At 45.0% G+C, this 13,859-nt stretch overlaps 1 protein-coding gene across 1 annotated transcript in view; it reads right to left on the bottom strand.

Moving 5' to 3' along the window:
• plekhg4 (pleckstrin homology domain containing, family G (with RhoGef domain) member 4) overlaps positions 1 to 13,859 on the bottom strand; it is a 36,447-nt gene that overhangs the window by 16,230 nt on the left and 6,358 nt on the right. The window contains exon 4 of the mRNA XM_069527275.1: positions 224 to 421. Within this exon, the coding sequence (XP_069383376.1) occupies positions 224 to 421 (198 nt within the window). The remainder of the gene's footprint in view (positions 1 to 223; positions 422 to 13,859) is intronic.

The following is a 13,859-nucleotide window of genomic DNA, read 5'->3' as shown; positions in this document are numbered from 1 at the left end:
TCCACAAAGAGCATCTATTAACTACGACCTACTGATTCAATATGAACACGAAAATATTCTAAACAGAAGTATTGTTTGTAGTTTTATTACAGCATTATAATAACTGTGTGCTGCCAAAACAAAAAAAAACTACTTTAAAGCACGATGGAAGTAACGTTACATAATTAAGACCTAGTTCATAATCTTTAAAAATTATTTAGTTTGAAACTTGTGTAATACTCACACAGGCATGTTGCTGGAGTGTCTGCAGGAACTTCTTGGCCGGCAGGAGGAAGTGGAGCAGGTAGCGGAGGCCGTCTCCACTGTAGCTGCTCTCCACCACACTGAGGACCTGACAGAGGATGGTGGAGGACGTGGCCTGGAAGGGGGGGTAGAGGTCGGACAGAGACGTCTGGATGCAGCGGTCCAAAGACTCAGAGTCCTGAGAGGAAGAGGATGAAGCAACACCTCGGTCAGACCCGACAGGTCCCTGCACACTGTTTACAGCAAGTTAGACGTTCACCCTCACAGACAGTAGCTCTTTATTGAGCCTGGTGGCTTCAGTTCTGGTTCCCAGGGACAATAACAACTGTTAACGCTGATCTGAGTACATGTGTGAGGGAAGGTTCCTGCAGTTTGTTTAGTAATGAGAGAGAGAGAGAGTGTGTTGCATGTGTGTGTGTGTGTGTGTGTGTGTCCTGCTGTTGCTATGGAAACACCACACCTCTGCATCACATTCCTCGCAGACAAAGAGACATAGAGACTGGTCCTGAGGGACGAGTCCAGGTGAGGAGACGTGACCTGGGGACGACCAGGGTCAGTCTGTGTCCAGAGTTTGAAGTGACACTGACGACAGATCAGTTTTTACCTCCACACTCCGTGACACTGTTCACATGTTTCTTATCAACACGTGTTTGTTCAGTCAGAAAAAAGTTCAACACTTCAGGCGGCCCGCCAAGAGCGCACCCACCAGGCCCTGGAGGCGTGGCTGGGAGGCCCCGTCAGGAGATCAGGGCTGTAACTGGATCCACTGGAGACTGGTCAGGTAAAAATATCTGTCTCCAGACTGTGTGAGTGTCACAGATTTAAATGCTGACTTCAGACTGTTTTCCCCTCCGACTGTGGACACATGAACCAGTTTGACTCCTGTTTAAGGGGTCACTTTTACCTGTATATAAAGATGATCATTGACTGTATATAAAGACCATCAGCGAATCCAATTTCAGTGTGGAGACTCTACGATGTCTCACTCTGTTGGATTTGTTGGATCTGTAGGTACACGCGTGGTCGTACAGTTCTATTAGAGAGAGAAGATTCTTCTCTTAAAAACTATCTTTGACAGGTACGGACAGCAGACACACAAACTGACAGACGGATGAATTTAGGCCTAACCAGTGGCAGTGACGCTCAGCAGAAGCTAACGATGAGACGCTGTATGCTTCCTACACTCTATGCTACGATGATTATTTGTGCTGGAGCTGTTTGATAAGCAGAGCAGCACTGTGTCAGGGGACAGCTATCAGACAGGATGAACCAGGCTTCGTGCTCAGTCTGTGTTCAGATGAATATTCTGGATGTGACTCAACACAACAACTGGCAGCCAAATGTAGTCCTGAGGCCAATATTAGCAGCACGATATCAGATGACCCAGGGGGGATTTCTGTCCTGCTGAATGACACAATGACTTGGACGTTTGGGTTCTCACATACAGCCCCTCGGCATAGTTTCAGGAAAGTGTCTGGATTTCATTTCACGTCTGAAAGTAGCTTTAATCAAATCTTCATCAATAACACAAACACACACAGAAACACACACACACGGACACGCACAAACACACACGTCTCACATGAGCTCAAACTGTTGTTGACTCTAAAATCTCCACAACATTAAATCCACCTTACTCTTATTGACGAAAACAACAGAGGACGTCGCACCTTGTTACGCCCTGTGAGGCAAATTGTGATTTGTGAATATGGGCTATTCAAATAAAATTTGATTGAATGTAAATGTGAGGATTACAGTAATAATACTGCAGCTCAGTCCACTGAGGGGGTGAGGGAGGGGTGAGGAGGCACATGAAAGCAGGCTGAGCGAGGTTCCCATGGGAGAGGGAGCGGGGCCACCCACTCTGAGTCTCAGCTGAATAACCTGATTATCCTCAACACACCAGACTCCAGTGAAAAAACACTGTTTTTCTCTCATGTAGTTTCTCTGTGTCACACGTTCAACTCAGGTTCACACCAGACGACCAAAATCTAAAAGATCAGAGATCATCAACGGTGAAAGCAGCAAATTATCACAATGTTAAAGGTCAGAGGTTCAAAAATCTTTCCTCTGAAAAGATGAATTAGTTTAAGTTCAAAGAAAACGTCTGAAACTTAAAATGTTACATTGGTTTCATCACACTGGGTTTAAACTGATCTCAAATCACTGTGACTTACAGGATCACAGTTCTCTGATGGTTTGCACTGACCGGGCCCCTGCAACAGTGACCGGGCCCCTGCAACAGTGACCGGGCCCCTGCTGCAGTGAAAAGGCTCCGGCAGTGTATCGCTGCAGAAAAACAGAACAATAATGCACAAAGTCACATTCGCTCAATAACAACAGAGACTGGACAAACCTGATCTACATGTCTTAATGACACAGAGGTTAAACTGTCTCTAATTAATATGATTCCATTATGAAACAACACTGATGAGGACACACTGTCTACAGCGGATCATCTTTATTTCACATGACTCGACTTCCGGCGGTGAACTGTCACTGTCACTGACAGTTCCACCTCGATGTGCTCTTACTTTTCACCATCACTGTTCCTTCTTCGTAGCATTTTCTGTAACTTAGCACAAACTTCAGAGTGGACAATCTTCTTCCTGTTTGTATCACATGACATGATTCACCGTGCAACTTGCTGACTGAGAGATTTCTGATTCTGACACTTGTCTGCACGGATGTTGATTTGGTTTTGAATCATTATTCTGAAGCTAAAATACGTCAGCGTGGATGTAGCTGTGGTTTGAATCATGGTTCTGATCCAGACATGAAGTTTCTGGGGTCACATAGAGTAACAGTGTGTTGTGTTATTTACATTCATGTGTGATGTCCTGAGGTCACAGAGGGTGACAGATAAAAAGCTGGTGTTTAATCATCCAGATGGAGCTTTTAACATAAACTACCCCCCCCCCCCCCCCCGGACATGCAGGGATAATGAACAGTGAGTGGCGGCCTCTCTGTCCCCAGAGGATCATGACTCATTCAACCTCTGATGGAGGAACCAGTCCTGCTGGATGAGGAGGGTGAGGCGGGTGAGGCGGGTGAGGCTAACAAATACCAGGGTCACTGTCAGAGCCTGACGAATCTGACGGAACACAGTTTAACATCATCATACGTTTTTCCAGATGTGACCACACGTCACGTGACCATCCGGCCTCATCCCTGTCAGACGTCAGACGCTGAGATGTGATTAACCAGCTCTTTAACTCTGGTTCTTTAAAGATGGCTCATGGTTTCTGAAAGCACAGGTTGTGACCTTTTTAGTAACCAACCACTGGGACACGGCGTGGAGAGGGAGGGGCCCTAAAGACCAGGGACCCAAGGGAGACTTGACCTTTGACACCCCTTCTCCCCCCAGCAGTGAAGACAGTGACAGAAGAGACCAGCTGTCCTCCAAAGAGAAACGTTTAAGACAGGAAGGTTTTAAAGGTGATGCTGTTGAGGAAGTCAAACTCTGTGTGACTTTCCAAATGACAGTAGCTTTATTCAACACCGACGGTGACGATGTGAAGAGCTGCGTTAACACGTAATTAACAGTCTGTGAGACGCCTCAGTGCTGAAGATCATATTTCACGGAAGAGAGGAAATTAAAAAAACAGCTGCAGAGTTTGACACTGGTGTTCACATGACCTGTGATGAAACGTGGTGTCTGATCTGCTGAGGAATCCACAGATGACGCTTGCCTGTTTAAAAACACTGACGACCCGTGTTCGTTATATGAGCTGATCCAGGTCCAGGTCTCCCACTGATCCAAACTACTATAAATCTAGACTCAGATCCGGGTCTTTGTTTGTGTTTGCTGTGACCTGCTGCAGCTTGTCTGAGGACAGAGAGACGTTCTCCTCTCAGATCATTCTCATGTGTCTGATCTTTATCTTTGTCATGAATGAAATCAGAGAAGAGGAGTGATCTGAGTGTGGAGGAGGAGAACAGACGTGGTACCAGGCACTGATGATTCAGATAACAGTTAGAAAGACACCGGAATGTTACACATACCGACGCTGTCAGAACACATCCACTCATTCACACCTCACCCGAAGCTGAGAGCATTAAGGAGCAGGGGAAGTCAAACGCAGGCCTCGGGCACAGTGTGTTTCAGTATCATTACAGTTCCTAAAGAGTGAGAGCTGCTGAAAACATCTGGATTCATCCTGACAGCAACTGTGTCCTTGACGTGTCTTGAGATCCAAGCACCGTCTACTCAGGGGTTAGCTGAGTAGACGGTTTCAGAAATTAACTCAGGAAATTGTCCAGAAAATTGTGTCTGGAGATTTTCTATACACACCGGCGTCGGTCCTTATAACCAAAACATCTGGAATCTCCTCGTCTTTCCAAGTTGACTTGTCTTCAACGTGTACAGCTCCTGAGATATTTGTGTTCCTCCAGTTTCTCGTCTGCATGTGTCAGAAACCTCATCAACACGTCCACTCCAAATTTTCAGGACATTTTCCTGCTGTATTCTCTCGTGGACATTATCAAGACATTTCACCAGGGGCTGCAGGAAAAGTTCTAGAAGACGTCCAGAGCTACTGACGCAGACATTTGTGTTATCACATTCAGTCCCTCCAGAACATCTCAGGAACATGCCCGGACTTAAGTGCAGGTTTGTAATCAGCTTGACTGCAGACACCAGCTCATTATCGTCCTCTGCTCAAACCAATCATTCTTTACAACATGCACTCGATCTGCCGTCCTCTTTGTGTTTCCACAGGAGATCACACCTTCATGTGATGGGGGGGGGGGGGGGGGGGGGGGGGGGGGGGGGGGGGGGGGGGGGGTTCGTCCTCTCACCATGAGGAGAAGACAAAGACGTCCAAACCTTGGCAGCTGTTATGAGGCGGGTGCAGAGCAATGACCTTGACTCAGTTTGAGAGAGAGAGCCGATTAGATTTGAGCGTTAGTCGCAGCAGATACGTTGAAAGCTGCTCAGTGTTCACAGAAAACTAAACAAAGAACAACTTCAGGACAACTGATGTGAATCCTTGTTCCTGATCTGAGACTACATCAACATAAAGACTCTTTAATGATAGAGTGACCTCATATTAAAGAGATGAATCATCTCCATGTTTAACTTCAGGTCAAAAAACAGAAAGACTGATCCGACACAAGTATTAAAAACTCATCAATAACAAACCAGTTCCTGTTTCAGGAAGAAGAGCTGCACCGATCCAACCTGTTCTAACAACGGTCTCTGTCCACACCAGAGTTCTGTCTCTGCCTCTGTTTTAATCCCCATCCATACAACACGCCCACAAACACACTGACCCTGAATGTACAATATATAAATGCATTCTTAATTTAGAAGAAACACTTGAAAAATAGATAAATATGAAATATAACATGTGATATTCTTGTGTTTTCAGTCTGTGAATCTTTGATTTTAACTTCTTCTGTTTTATTGATTATGGTCAGGACATGGTTGACAGATTTAACATTTAATGTGTTTTTCTTTATAATGTTTAAATAAACTACGATGCACAAATGCAGTTGAGTAAACAATTGCAAATTTAAATTCTCCATGTGTTTCTCCTGAAACTCTTCAGCTCTCTGTGAAGTAGGTCAGAGAATTTAATGGTGCGGGAGGAATCTTCTTTTAACGGGTGTTATATTCAAGTGTGGGGGGGTCGATTTCCCAGACAGTTTTTTTTGGGAGAGTTTTTTTTTTCGAGGCTTCAGGTTTCAGGTTGAGATGAAGGCGTGTTAAAGATGAATTCTCTGGATGTCTCTTTGTATTAACACCAGGACCGTGTCGTCCTGCCCCTCAGGACTGTCTCATCCCAACAACACAGAACTCAACACCAGAGACAAAGGACACTTCCTGTCCCTGACGAGTCCAGAGACGTCTGTTGTCAAATGAAGAAAAGACTTTCAGGGTGAGTACTTCCTCTGACATCTGACCAGAGAGGCGGCGTGAAAACAGCTTCCATCAGGACCTTATGTGAAGCCGAGTGGGTCAGTGTGTTAATGTGAGACAGAGCGGAGCCAGTCCACAACATGGACACTCCTGCAACAGCCTCAGACATTCAGTCCACAACAACACGTCACTCATTTAAAACACTGCTGAGTTCACTACCATTCTTTAATCAGTGTAAACATTCACTGTCTCATAAAACAGATTGATCTTAGCGTTCACTGGTTCTGAGTTCATGTGGAGACAAACTCATCAGAGGCTGCAGCAGTACGAGACCAGTACCTGAACATTCCTCTTCACCACTCCCCCACTTTACCCAGCAGCCCCTGGACAAGTTCAGACGTCTCTGAGGAAGAGTCTGAACATGTCTCCTCTTCTTCGCCTCTCCATGAGAAACATACTCTACAGACTCTTTTGCACCTTGTTTGGTTTGGACATTCGAACTTTTCAGTTTAGCCTGAACCAAAACATCAGGTGTGAAAGGTTCCTTAGACCACGATCCAGACCTCTGGACCAATGTTTAGTCCGACCAGAACAAATGGAACAAACCCATGAAGCTTGGCTCAGACTCTCAGGTGTAAAACCATCCTGAAGCTCACTCACAGTTACAAAACTGAAACATGACGCTCATATCACAGCAGCTGATTGTATATCATCTGTCTCCATGGTAACCAGGTAAACATGACAAACACATGTTCCTCCAGAAGAGAGACGACACTTCTCACAGAGCTGCTGCTAAAAACGTTGAGTCAGAGATATCCTGTCTGTTCTGTTTTATTCATCGCAAAATGAAAAAAACAAACAAAATGAAAACAAATATCTCCCAGTGAAGAAGCTGTAACACACGTAGAGCCGTCACCGGGGCCTGTGTGTTGACAAGACAATCACGTGATCTCTGCAGCAGAGTTAGTATGTCACCTGCTCCACCTCTCACCTGAATGATGAGGAGGATTTGTTGCTGTTGTCAACGAGTCTGTGCAGAGAACCTCCCGCTGTGTTGTGCAGAAGCAAACTCTGGACAAACTCTGTAACCAATTCTCCAGATTTTACTCTCAGGTCACATCTGAAAAGGGCTTAACAGTGGCCGACATCATTAACATGATGTCTCTGTCACTGACCATCAACACCAGGACACATACATGATGATGATGATGATGATGATCATGTCTCTGGTTTAAACTTCATCAGTTCTTCTTCTATTGATTATCAGTCGTTGTGTCTGTCACCATCAACATCCATAAATAATTATCTGGTAAAATGGAAATTGAAATTTGTTAAACTGTGGTTGATCACCACGATGTAAAGCTCATTGTAAAAACCATCCAGCAGCTCCACGTCCGTGTGTCGCATCATTTACACATGAACGCTTTACGAGATTCTGCTAAACACAGTATGAACTGATCATGACGACAGGAAACACTCACAGGAAACACACAGACATGCACTGAACTCTGGAGATCCTCCTGTATGTGCGAACGCAAATGTCCGAGTGAGTTTCTCCACCTGGTCCCCAAGTGCCAAGTCTGAGCGGGTCGCGGGGACCAGACGATGCTTCGAACACGAGAAACAGACGCAAAAAAACCCAAGAACAAAACAAATATCTCAGAATGAAAATGCAGAGCCACACACAGGAGACACAAAGATTTCCAGAACCGACGGCAGTGTGGATGTAAAGAACAACGACGTGATCTCTGCAGTGGAACGAACACGTTACAGTCTGACTCTGCCTGCTGCACAACTCATCAGAATCCTGCTGAGGATTTGTTGCTGCTGTGAACGTGTCTGAGCAGAGAGTCTCCTCCTGTGTTGTACATGTGTGAAAGACAAATTCAGACAGAGAGCGAATTCTCCAGAGATCCTCCACAGGTCGTGTCTGAAGATGGTTTTACAATGAGACCACAGGAGGAGCTGAGGGACAAACCACACAACTCTGCAGTCCACAGACAGTGACTGCGTTTCCACTGCTTCTCACTGTGACAGACGTTTGGTTTTCTTATTGTCAGTAAACATTTTACGTCAACATGAAGCGAACTGTTTGACTTCCTGCTGAGCAAGACACTGATGACATCATACAACCGTCACATACACACAAAACCAATTCAGACTCAGCTCACCTGTAAGGTAACGATCACACCAGACCGCCAACTGACTGAGACCGAACCACACACAGCAAATGTTTAAAGAATACACACACTGGTGGAAACCCTACACCCCTGCAGTCCCCATCCCCCACCACAACATAAACACACACACACACACACACCATGTGCTACAACCTGGAGTTAGAGAGAGGTGTGTGTGTGTGTGTGTGTGTGTGTGTGATCTTACCAGGTTGTATTAAGTGTGTGTGTGTGTGTGTGTGTTTAGTGTGTGTGATCTAACCATGTTGTATTAAGTGTGTGTGTGTGTGTGTGATCTTACCATGTTGTGTACAGTGTGTAGTCAGCAGCTGTAAAATCCAGTTTGAGTCCATTTTCCCTCTCTCTCTCTCTCTCTCTCTCTGTGAGTGTGTGTGAAAGTCTCTCTCCTCCGTCAGGTCTGAATTTCTTTCATTCACAGTTCAACCTCTCACATGTTAAGCCCCTCCCACCGGTTGCCCCACCACCCTACCCCCTCAGCTCTGTGTCTCCCTCTGCTGGCTGTTGAGCGTTACAGTAGATTAACCCTCGTTCTGTCAATTCATCAACTAAAAGTAAATGAAACTTTTTTAAAAAGTTTAAAAAAATTAATGAACTCTAAATTAAAATACTAGGAACTTTTCGTTTTCGTTGATGTTGGCACCTCTGTGGACAAAAGTGTTTCCACTGTCACGTGTCGTGAAAAACCTCGTTCCAGGCAGCAAGTGCAGTTGTTTTGGAAGGAGTGGGAAAAAAAAAGACATGCAGTGAGTTCAGGACAAACACAAAGAAAACACTGTGACACAAGATATAACATGGAACAAGGACAGTTCACGTCCTCTCCTCAGACCTGTCTCTCTCTGCTCTGATTGTAAACTGAGAGAGAGAGAGATTCTGGGAGCATGAACCGAAGCAAAGATCAAAGAATTCAACACGTTCTTATATAATCTGGAGTCAAACCAAACCACAACCCGCAGCTGTTTGCAGGACGATGAGGTAATATATCGAAATGATCACTCTGATCTCAGCCATCTTGTTTGTAAGAGCTGTGGAGTTGGTGAGGAACAGACTCTGAAGTGCTGGTCTGTACGGGTTAAGCCTTTAGCCGAGTGCTGAGCCCGGTTCGATTCCCACGTTTCTGTTTCCTCTCCCTCCACCTGAACAGAAGCTTTTCCAGCCTGTCGTTTATCTTTGATCTGATCTCAGTGAGAAGCAACAGACTGCAGAGTAAACAATCTGCTTCATGTTTCCAGGTGATTGGTCAAGTGACATGTTTTCAGATGTGTTAGTGTGGACGGAGATGGTTTTACTTTATAAAATGAAGCCAAGTTAATCTGGGGGACATTGTCTCAGAGCCTGATCAACGTCTGTGTGAAGGAGGAAGACGACGTCGGAACAGATGCAGACAGTGTCGTGTTACACGTCACGCCTCTGATTACAGAACGCCTGCACGCCGTCTAAACTCACACAGTGGGACAGCGATATGTTGACCGTGTTTGGTTGAGTGTAAACAAGCGAAGGCGTCGTAATGAGGGGTCGTCTTGTTCTTCACTGCAGCGGAGGAGACTGTGAATCACAGCAGGTCTGAACCTGTCATTACTCCACAACTCTTTACATAATTACAGAAACATGTTGTCTTCTACTGATTCAACCGAGAGTTCAAGCTCATAACCATCACAGTGAAAGTGTCCATTGAGCACCGAGACAGTACAGGACAGAGATAAACCAGGACAGGGACAGATACTAACCAGGACAGAAACAGAGACAAACAAGAACAGAGACAGAGATGAACCAGAACAGGGACACACACCAGGACAAGGACAGACAGGACATGGTCTGTGTTTTGTGTTGTCTCCATGGTGCTGCTACAGAGTCAGACTGCAGATATAGGGGGAGGGGGGGGGGGGGGTTCTAATCACACGTAGAACTGATCATGCAGGAAGAACTCATATCCTGAGTGTGTGTGTGTGAGAGTGTGTGTGTGATAATACAATATATACTGAGCACACACACACAGGTCATGTTAACGAGTCCACAGGTTAACGCGTTAACAATTAAACTGAACCCTAACGAGCAGCGTTGATGAGACGATTAACTGACCTGAGATCAGATCATCTTTATCTATTGTCTTTAATAGTTACAGATTCAGTGGCTTCATATCAGCCCCCGGGTTGAGACGCACCAACAGAAATTTCACACTCACTTTCCACACCAACAGTCTCGTCCTCCCTAGGAGACGGGGTCAGAGGTCAGCCCCACAGACCTCAGGTCAGTTTGATCCTTCACATAGCGAAGATAAATTCATCACATCAGGTCCAGACGACACCGGAGACCTTTCTCTAACACGAGGGGGGTTTAACCACTGGACCAGAGCAACACGACATTGTTCTCACACGCTGATTAAACTCTCACACTTCTCTACAGCGTAAATATTGTTGTGTTGTCGACTCTACACAACATCGATGAAACAAAGGTTCAAGAGTCTCGTCTGGTCGTCAGCGCTGAGGTGGAACCAATGGAACCAGCCTGTGTCTGAGGTGCACCCCCACCACACACACACTATATAAATATAAACACACTTACACATTCTCACACACTAACACACGGGCAGGCCCCCACCTGAATCAACTATGCCGCCTCTGGCTAAGTAATACTCTGCTCACATTTTTTAAACGCCTCAGTCAGAAAGCTCAGAGTGTGTGTGTGTGTGTGTGTGTATGTGTGTGTTATCTTAAGTGTTATCTGAAGTCCAGCTCTGTGACTGTTAGAGCAGTGAAGCATGGCTGAGATCAGAAATCACTGAGCACAGACTTCTGTTCCTGAACTCTTTTTCTAAACACTGCTGCGTCTGATTTATTTAACATTCACTGACAGTGTTTGACAGCCGATCACATCACATGCTCTCAAAGCAGCGGGTGAAGACATCGGAGAACATGAAAGTTTGGACTAAATGCTTCACACATGAAAACAAAACACATCCATGAGAATCTATGAAACCGTCACTGCCCACACACTGTGCGCCCATGTGTCCTCGACATTGACATGGTTAAGCAAGACATCCACTTGAGGGCAGCGCAGAGTCCAGAGTTGCAGACGATGGAGGGTTGTGATAAAGCAACAGCGGCCATGTAAATGACCTGTTTGTGCCAAGGACCATTATTTAGACGCCTGTAGTTTCTCATCAACTCACAAAGTCTCTCCTAAAAAAGTTCCACCATTGTTGAAATTTAAATCTCACTTGAACTATACTGATCTGTTTCGTCCGTATCCGTAAACTCTCAGCACGTGCACAAATACGGACTAAATGAAGGGACTGTCCATTTCCGTATCTAACATTAGATTTAATGAGCTTTGACGATGATTGAATCTGCTGCAGAAACAGATGTTTATTTTTCAATCAGATGAACAGAGATCTCAGAACCTTATTCTGAAAGGGGGGGACGGGGGATACCGAGGGGTGCAATCTGCCTCCATCTTGGCTCTAACATCAGACTGATCAGACGTCAAAAACAAACTAATATTTCTTCTTGAAGACTTTACCTCTCTTGTCAAACCTCAGGGTTGTTCATGTCCTCCTCGTGTCTCTGTGACCGTCACTGTTTCCACTTTCTGTCCTGGTTTGTTCTTGTTGAGTTTTAGCCATGAAATAGAAAACGAATTGTTTCTGCTCCAGTTCAACAGGAAAACAGACTGCGATGACATCGCGAAATTAAAAAAAAAACCCATCTGAAATATGCACCAAATGTTCTCTTCACTTCCTCACACACATCACAGCATCTACCTGTCGGTAGAACACACGCACACACATTTCCCTGACATTCCAGGAATTCCAGGACACATCAAACATGTGCAAAGACACCCGTGAGGTCCCCGAGCCTCAGACTGAACCACAGATCTCTGCACAACTAGGACGATGAAACATTTTCAACTTAGTTCCACACTCACAGTTCAGTGTGTTTTCACAGTGTAGACTCACCCTGTGCGTGTGCAGTACGACTCCCTCTCTGCTCCTCTCAACACAAAGGTAAAGTAATCCAACCCTGAGGCAGCACCAGCGACAAACTCCAGGATGCACTGTGCATGGTGACAAACACCGAACTGATCCGAGGTCAGTCAGTAGGATCAGTAGAGTGTATCTCCAGCCCAGAGAAAACACACAGCATGTGTTCACACAGAAGCTTCTTAACAAAATAAACGCCCTCAGACACAGACAGCTCCACCCCCTGCTCTCTCCCTTTCTCTTTGTTTCTCTGTCTCTCTCCCTCTCTCTCTTTTAGAACCATGTGATTCTATCAGATTCTTTGAGTTCACCAAACAGCTGGCAACACACACACACACACACACACACACACACACACACACACACACACACACACACACACACACACACACACACACACACACACACACACACACACACACACACACACACACACACTAGGTGTTGGCAGCAGTAAGAGGACATCAGGTCTTTAAATAGTACAGCGATCTACGACACCTCCACGAGCAGAACAATACAGACACAATTCTATACTGATGCATTTTAGCTTTAAATCTCTTCACTGTTGTGTTTGCGTCTCTGAAATGTCCTTATTGTAATCAGTCACAACTCGACAACAAGTGAATGCAAAGCGTTGCCTACACTTGATGTCAGTAACGGTTGTCTTCATGACACAACTGCTGAGAATACTCTGAACTCTGCCTGACCAATCAGGAGACCGAATATTCCACAGTTCAAATGTTTTGTTCCTTCAGATGTTGCAGCCTTAGAACAATCACTTTCATCACACAGAGGAACGCAGTGAAAGACATTTCCTGCAGAGTTGCCAACAGCAACCCAGCTTATCTGACGACTGAGGCACATTAGCTAGTGCCCTTGTTTGTTCGTTGCATCAGTGGAGAAGCTAGGTGTAGCTAATTGTCAGTAAGTTACATAGTAAGTCAGAGCTGATGAGCAGGACCAAGGTTTATCTGATGTAAAATATAAAACTAAAATAAAAAATAACTGTCAGTACGAGGTACACATTCCAGATATTTTTTTATTTCTTCCTCTAAAGAAGAAGAAGAAGTGCTGGATACTGAGGCAGTAAATGTTAATTAAGTAACTTCTGACCCAAAACATCATCAACACTGAGGCTTGATTCATAATTTCAAGGACACTTTAGAAGAAACATAAGAGTTGAAGGTGAAGAGCTGAAGAAATCCACTCAGCTCGACTACAGAGTGGAGAAACTTGAGCTTCCAGGAAAAGAAAGAAAAACAGATGGCAGCTGTGAGAGATGAGGAATCAAACTGTCCGCTGAGCACGAGTCTGACGACTGGACTTCATGTTCATCAGGCCTGTACAGTGAGCTTCACCTGCAGGAGCATTTCTCAAGGAATAATAATAATAATAATAATAATAATAGCTGGGTTTCACGTGCACGACGTTCAGATGGACGTTACTATGAACAGTGAAAAACATTTTCTGGTTTATTATGAAACAATTATGTTTAATGGGAAACACCTGCTTCACTGACACGGCAACTAAGTTTATAATGTTCAGAGGTTTAATCTCCTTCAGGATCTTTGTCTGGTGT

The sequence above is a fragment of the Paralichthys olivaceus genome, chromosome 1 (assembly GCF_024713975.1).
Source record: "Paralichthys olivaceus isolate ysfri-2021 chromosome 1, ASM2471397v2, whole genome shotgun sequence".
NCBI lineage: Eukaryota > Metazoa > Chordata > Actinopteri > Pleuronectiformes > Paralichthyidae > Paralichthys > Paralichthys olivaceus.
Note: the sequence above shows the minus strand (reverse complement) of the source record. Positions and strands in the feature narration are given on the sequence as shown.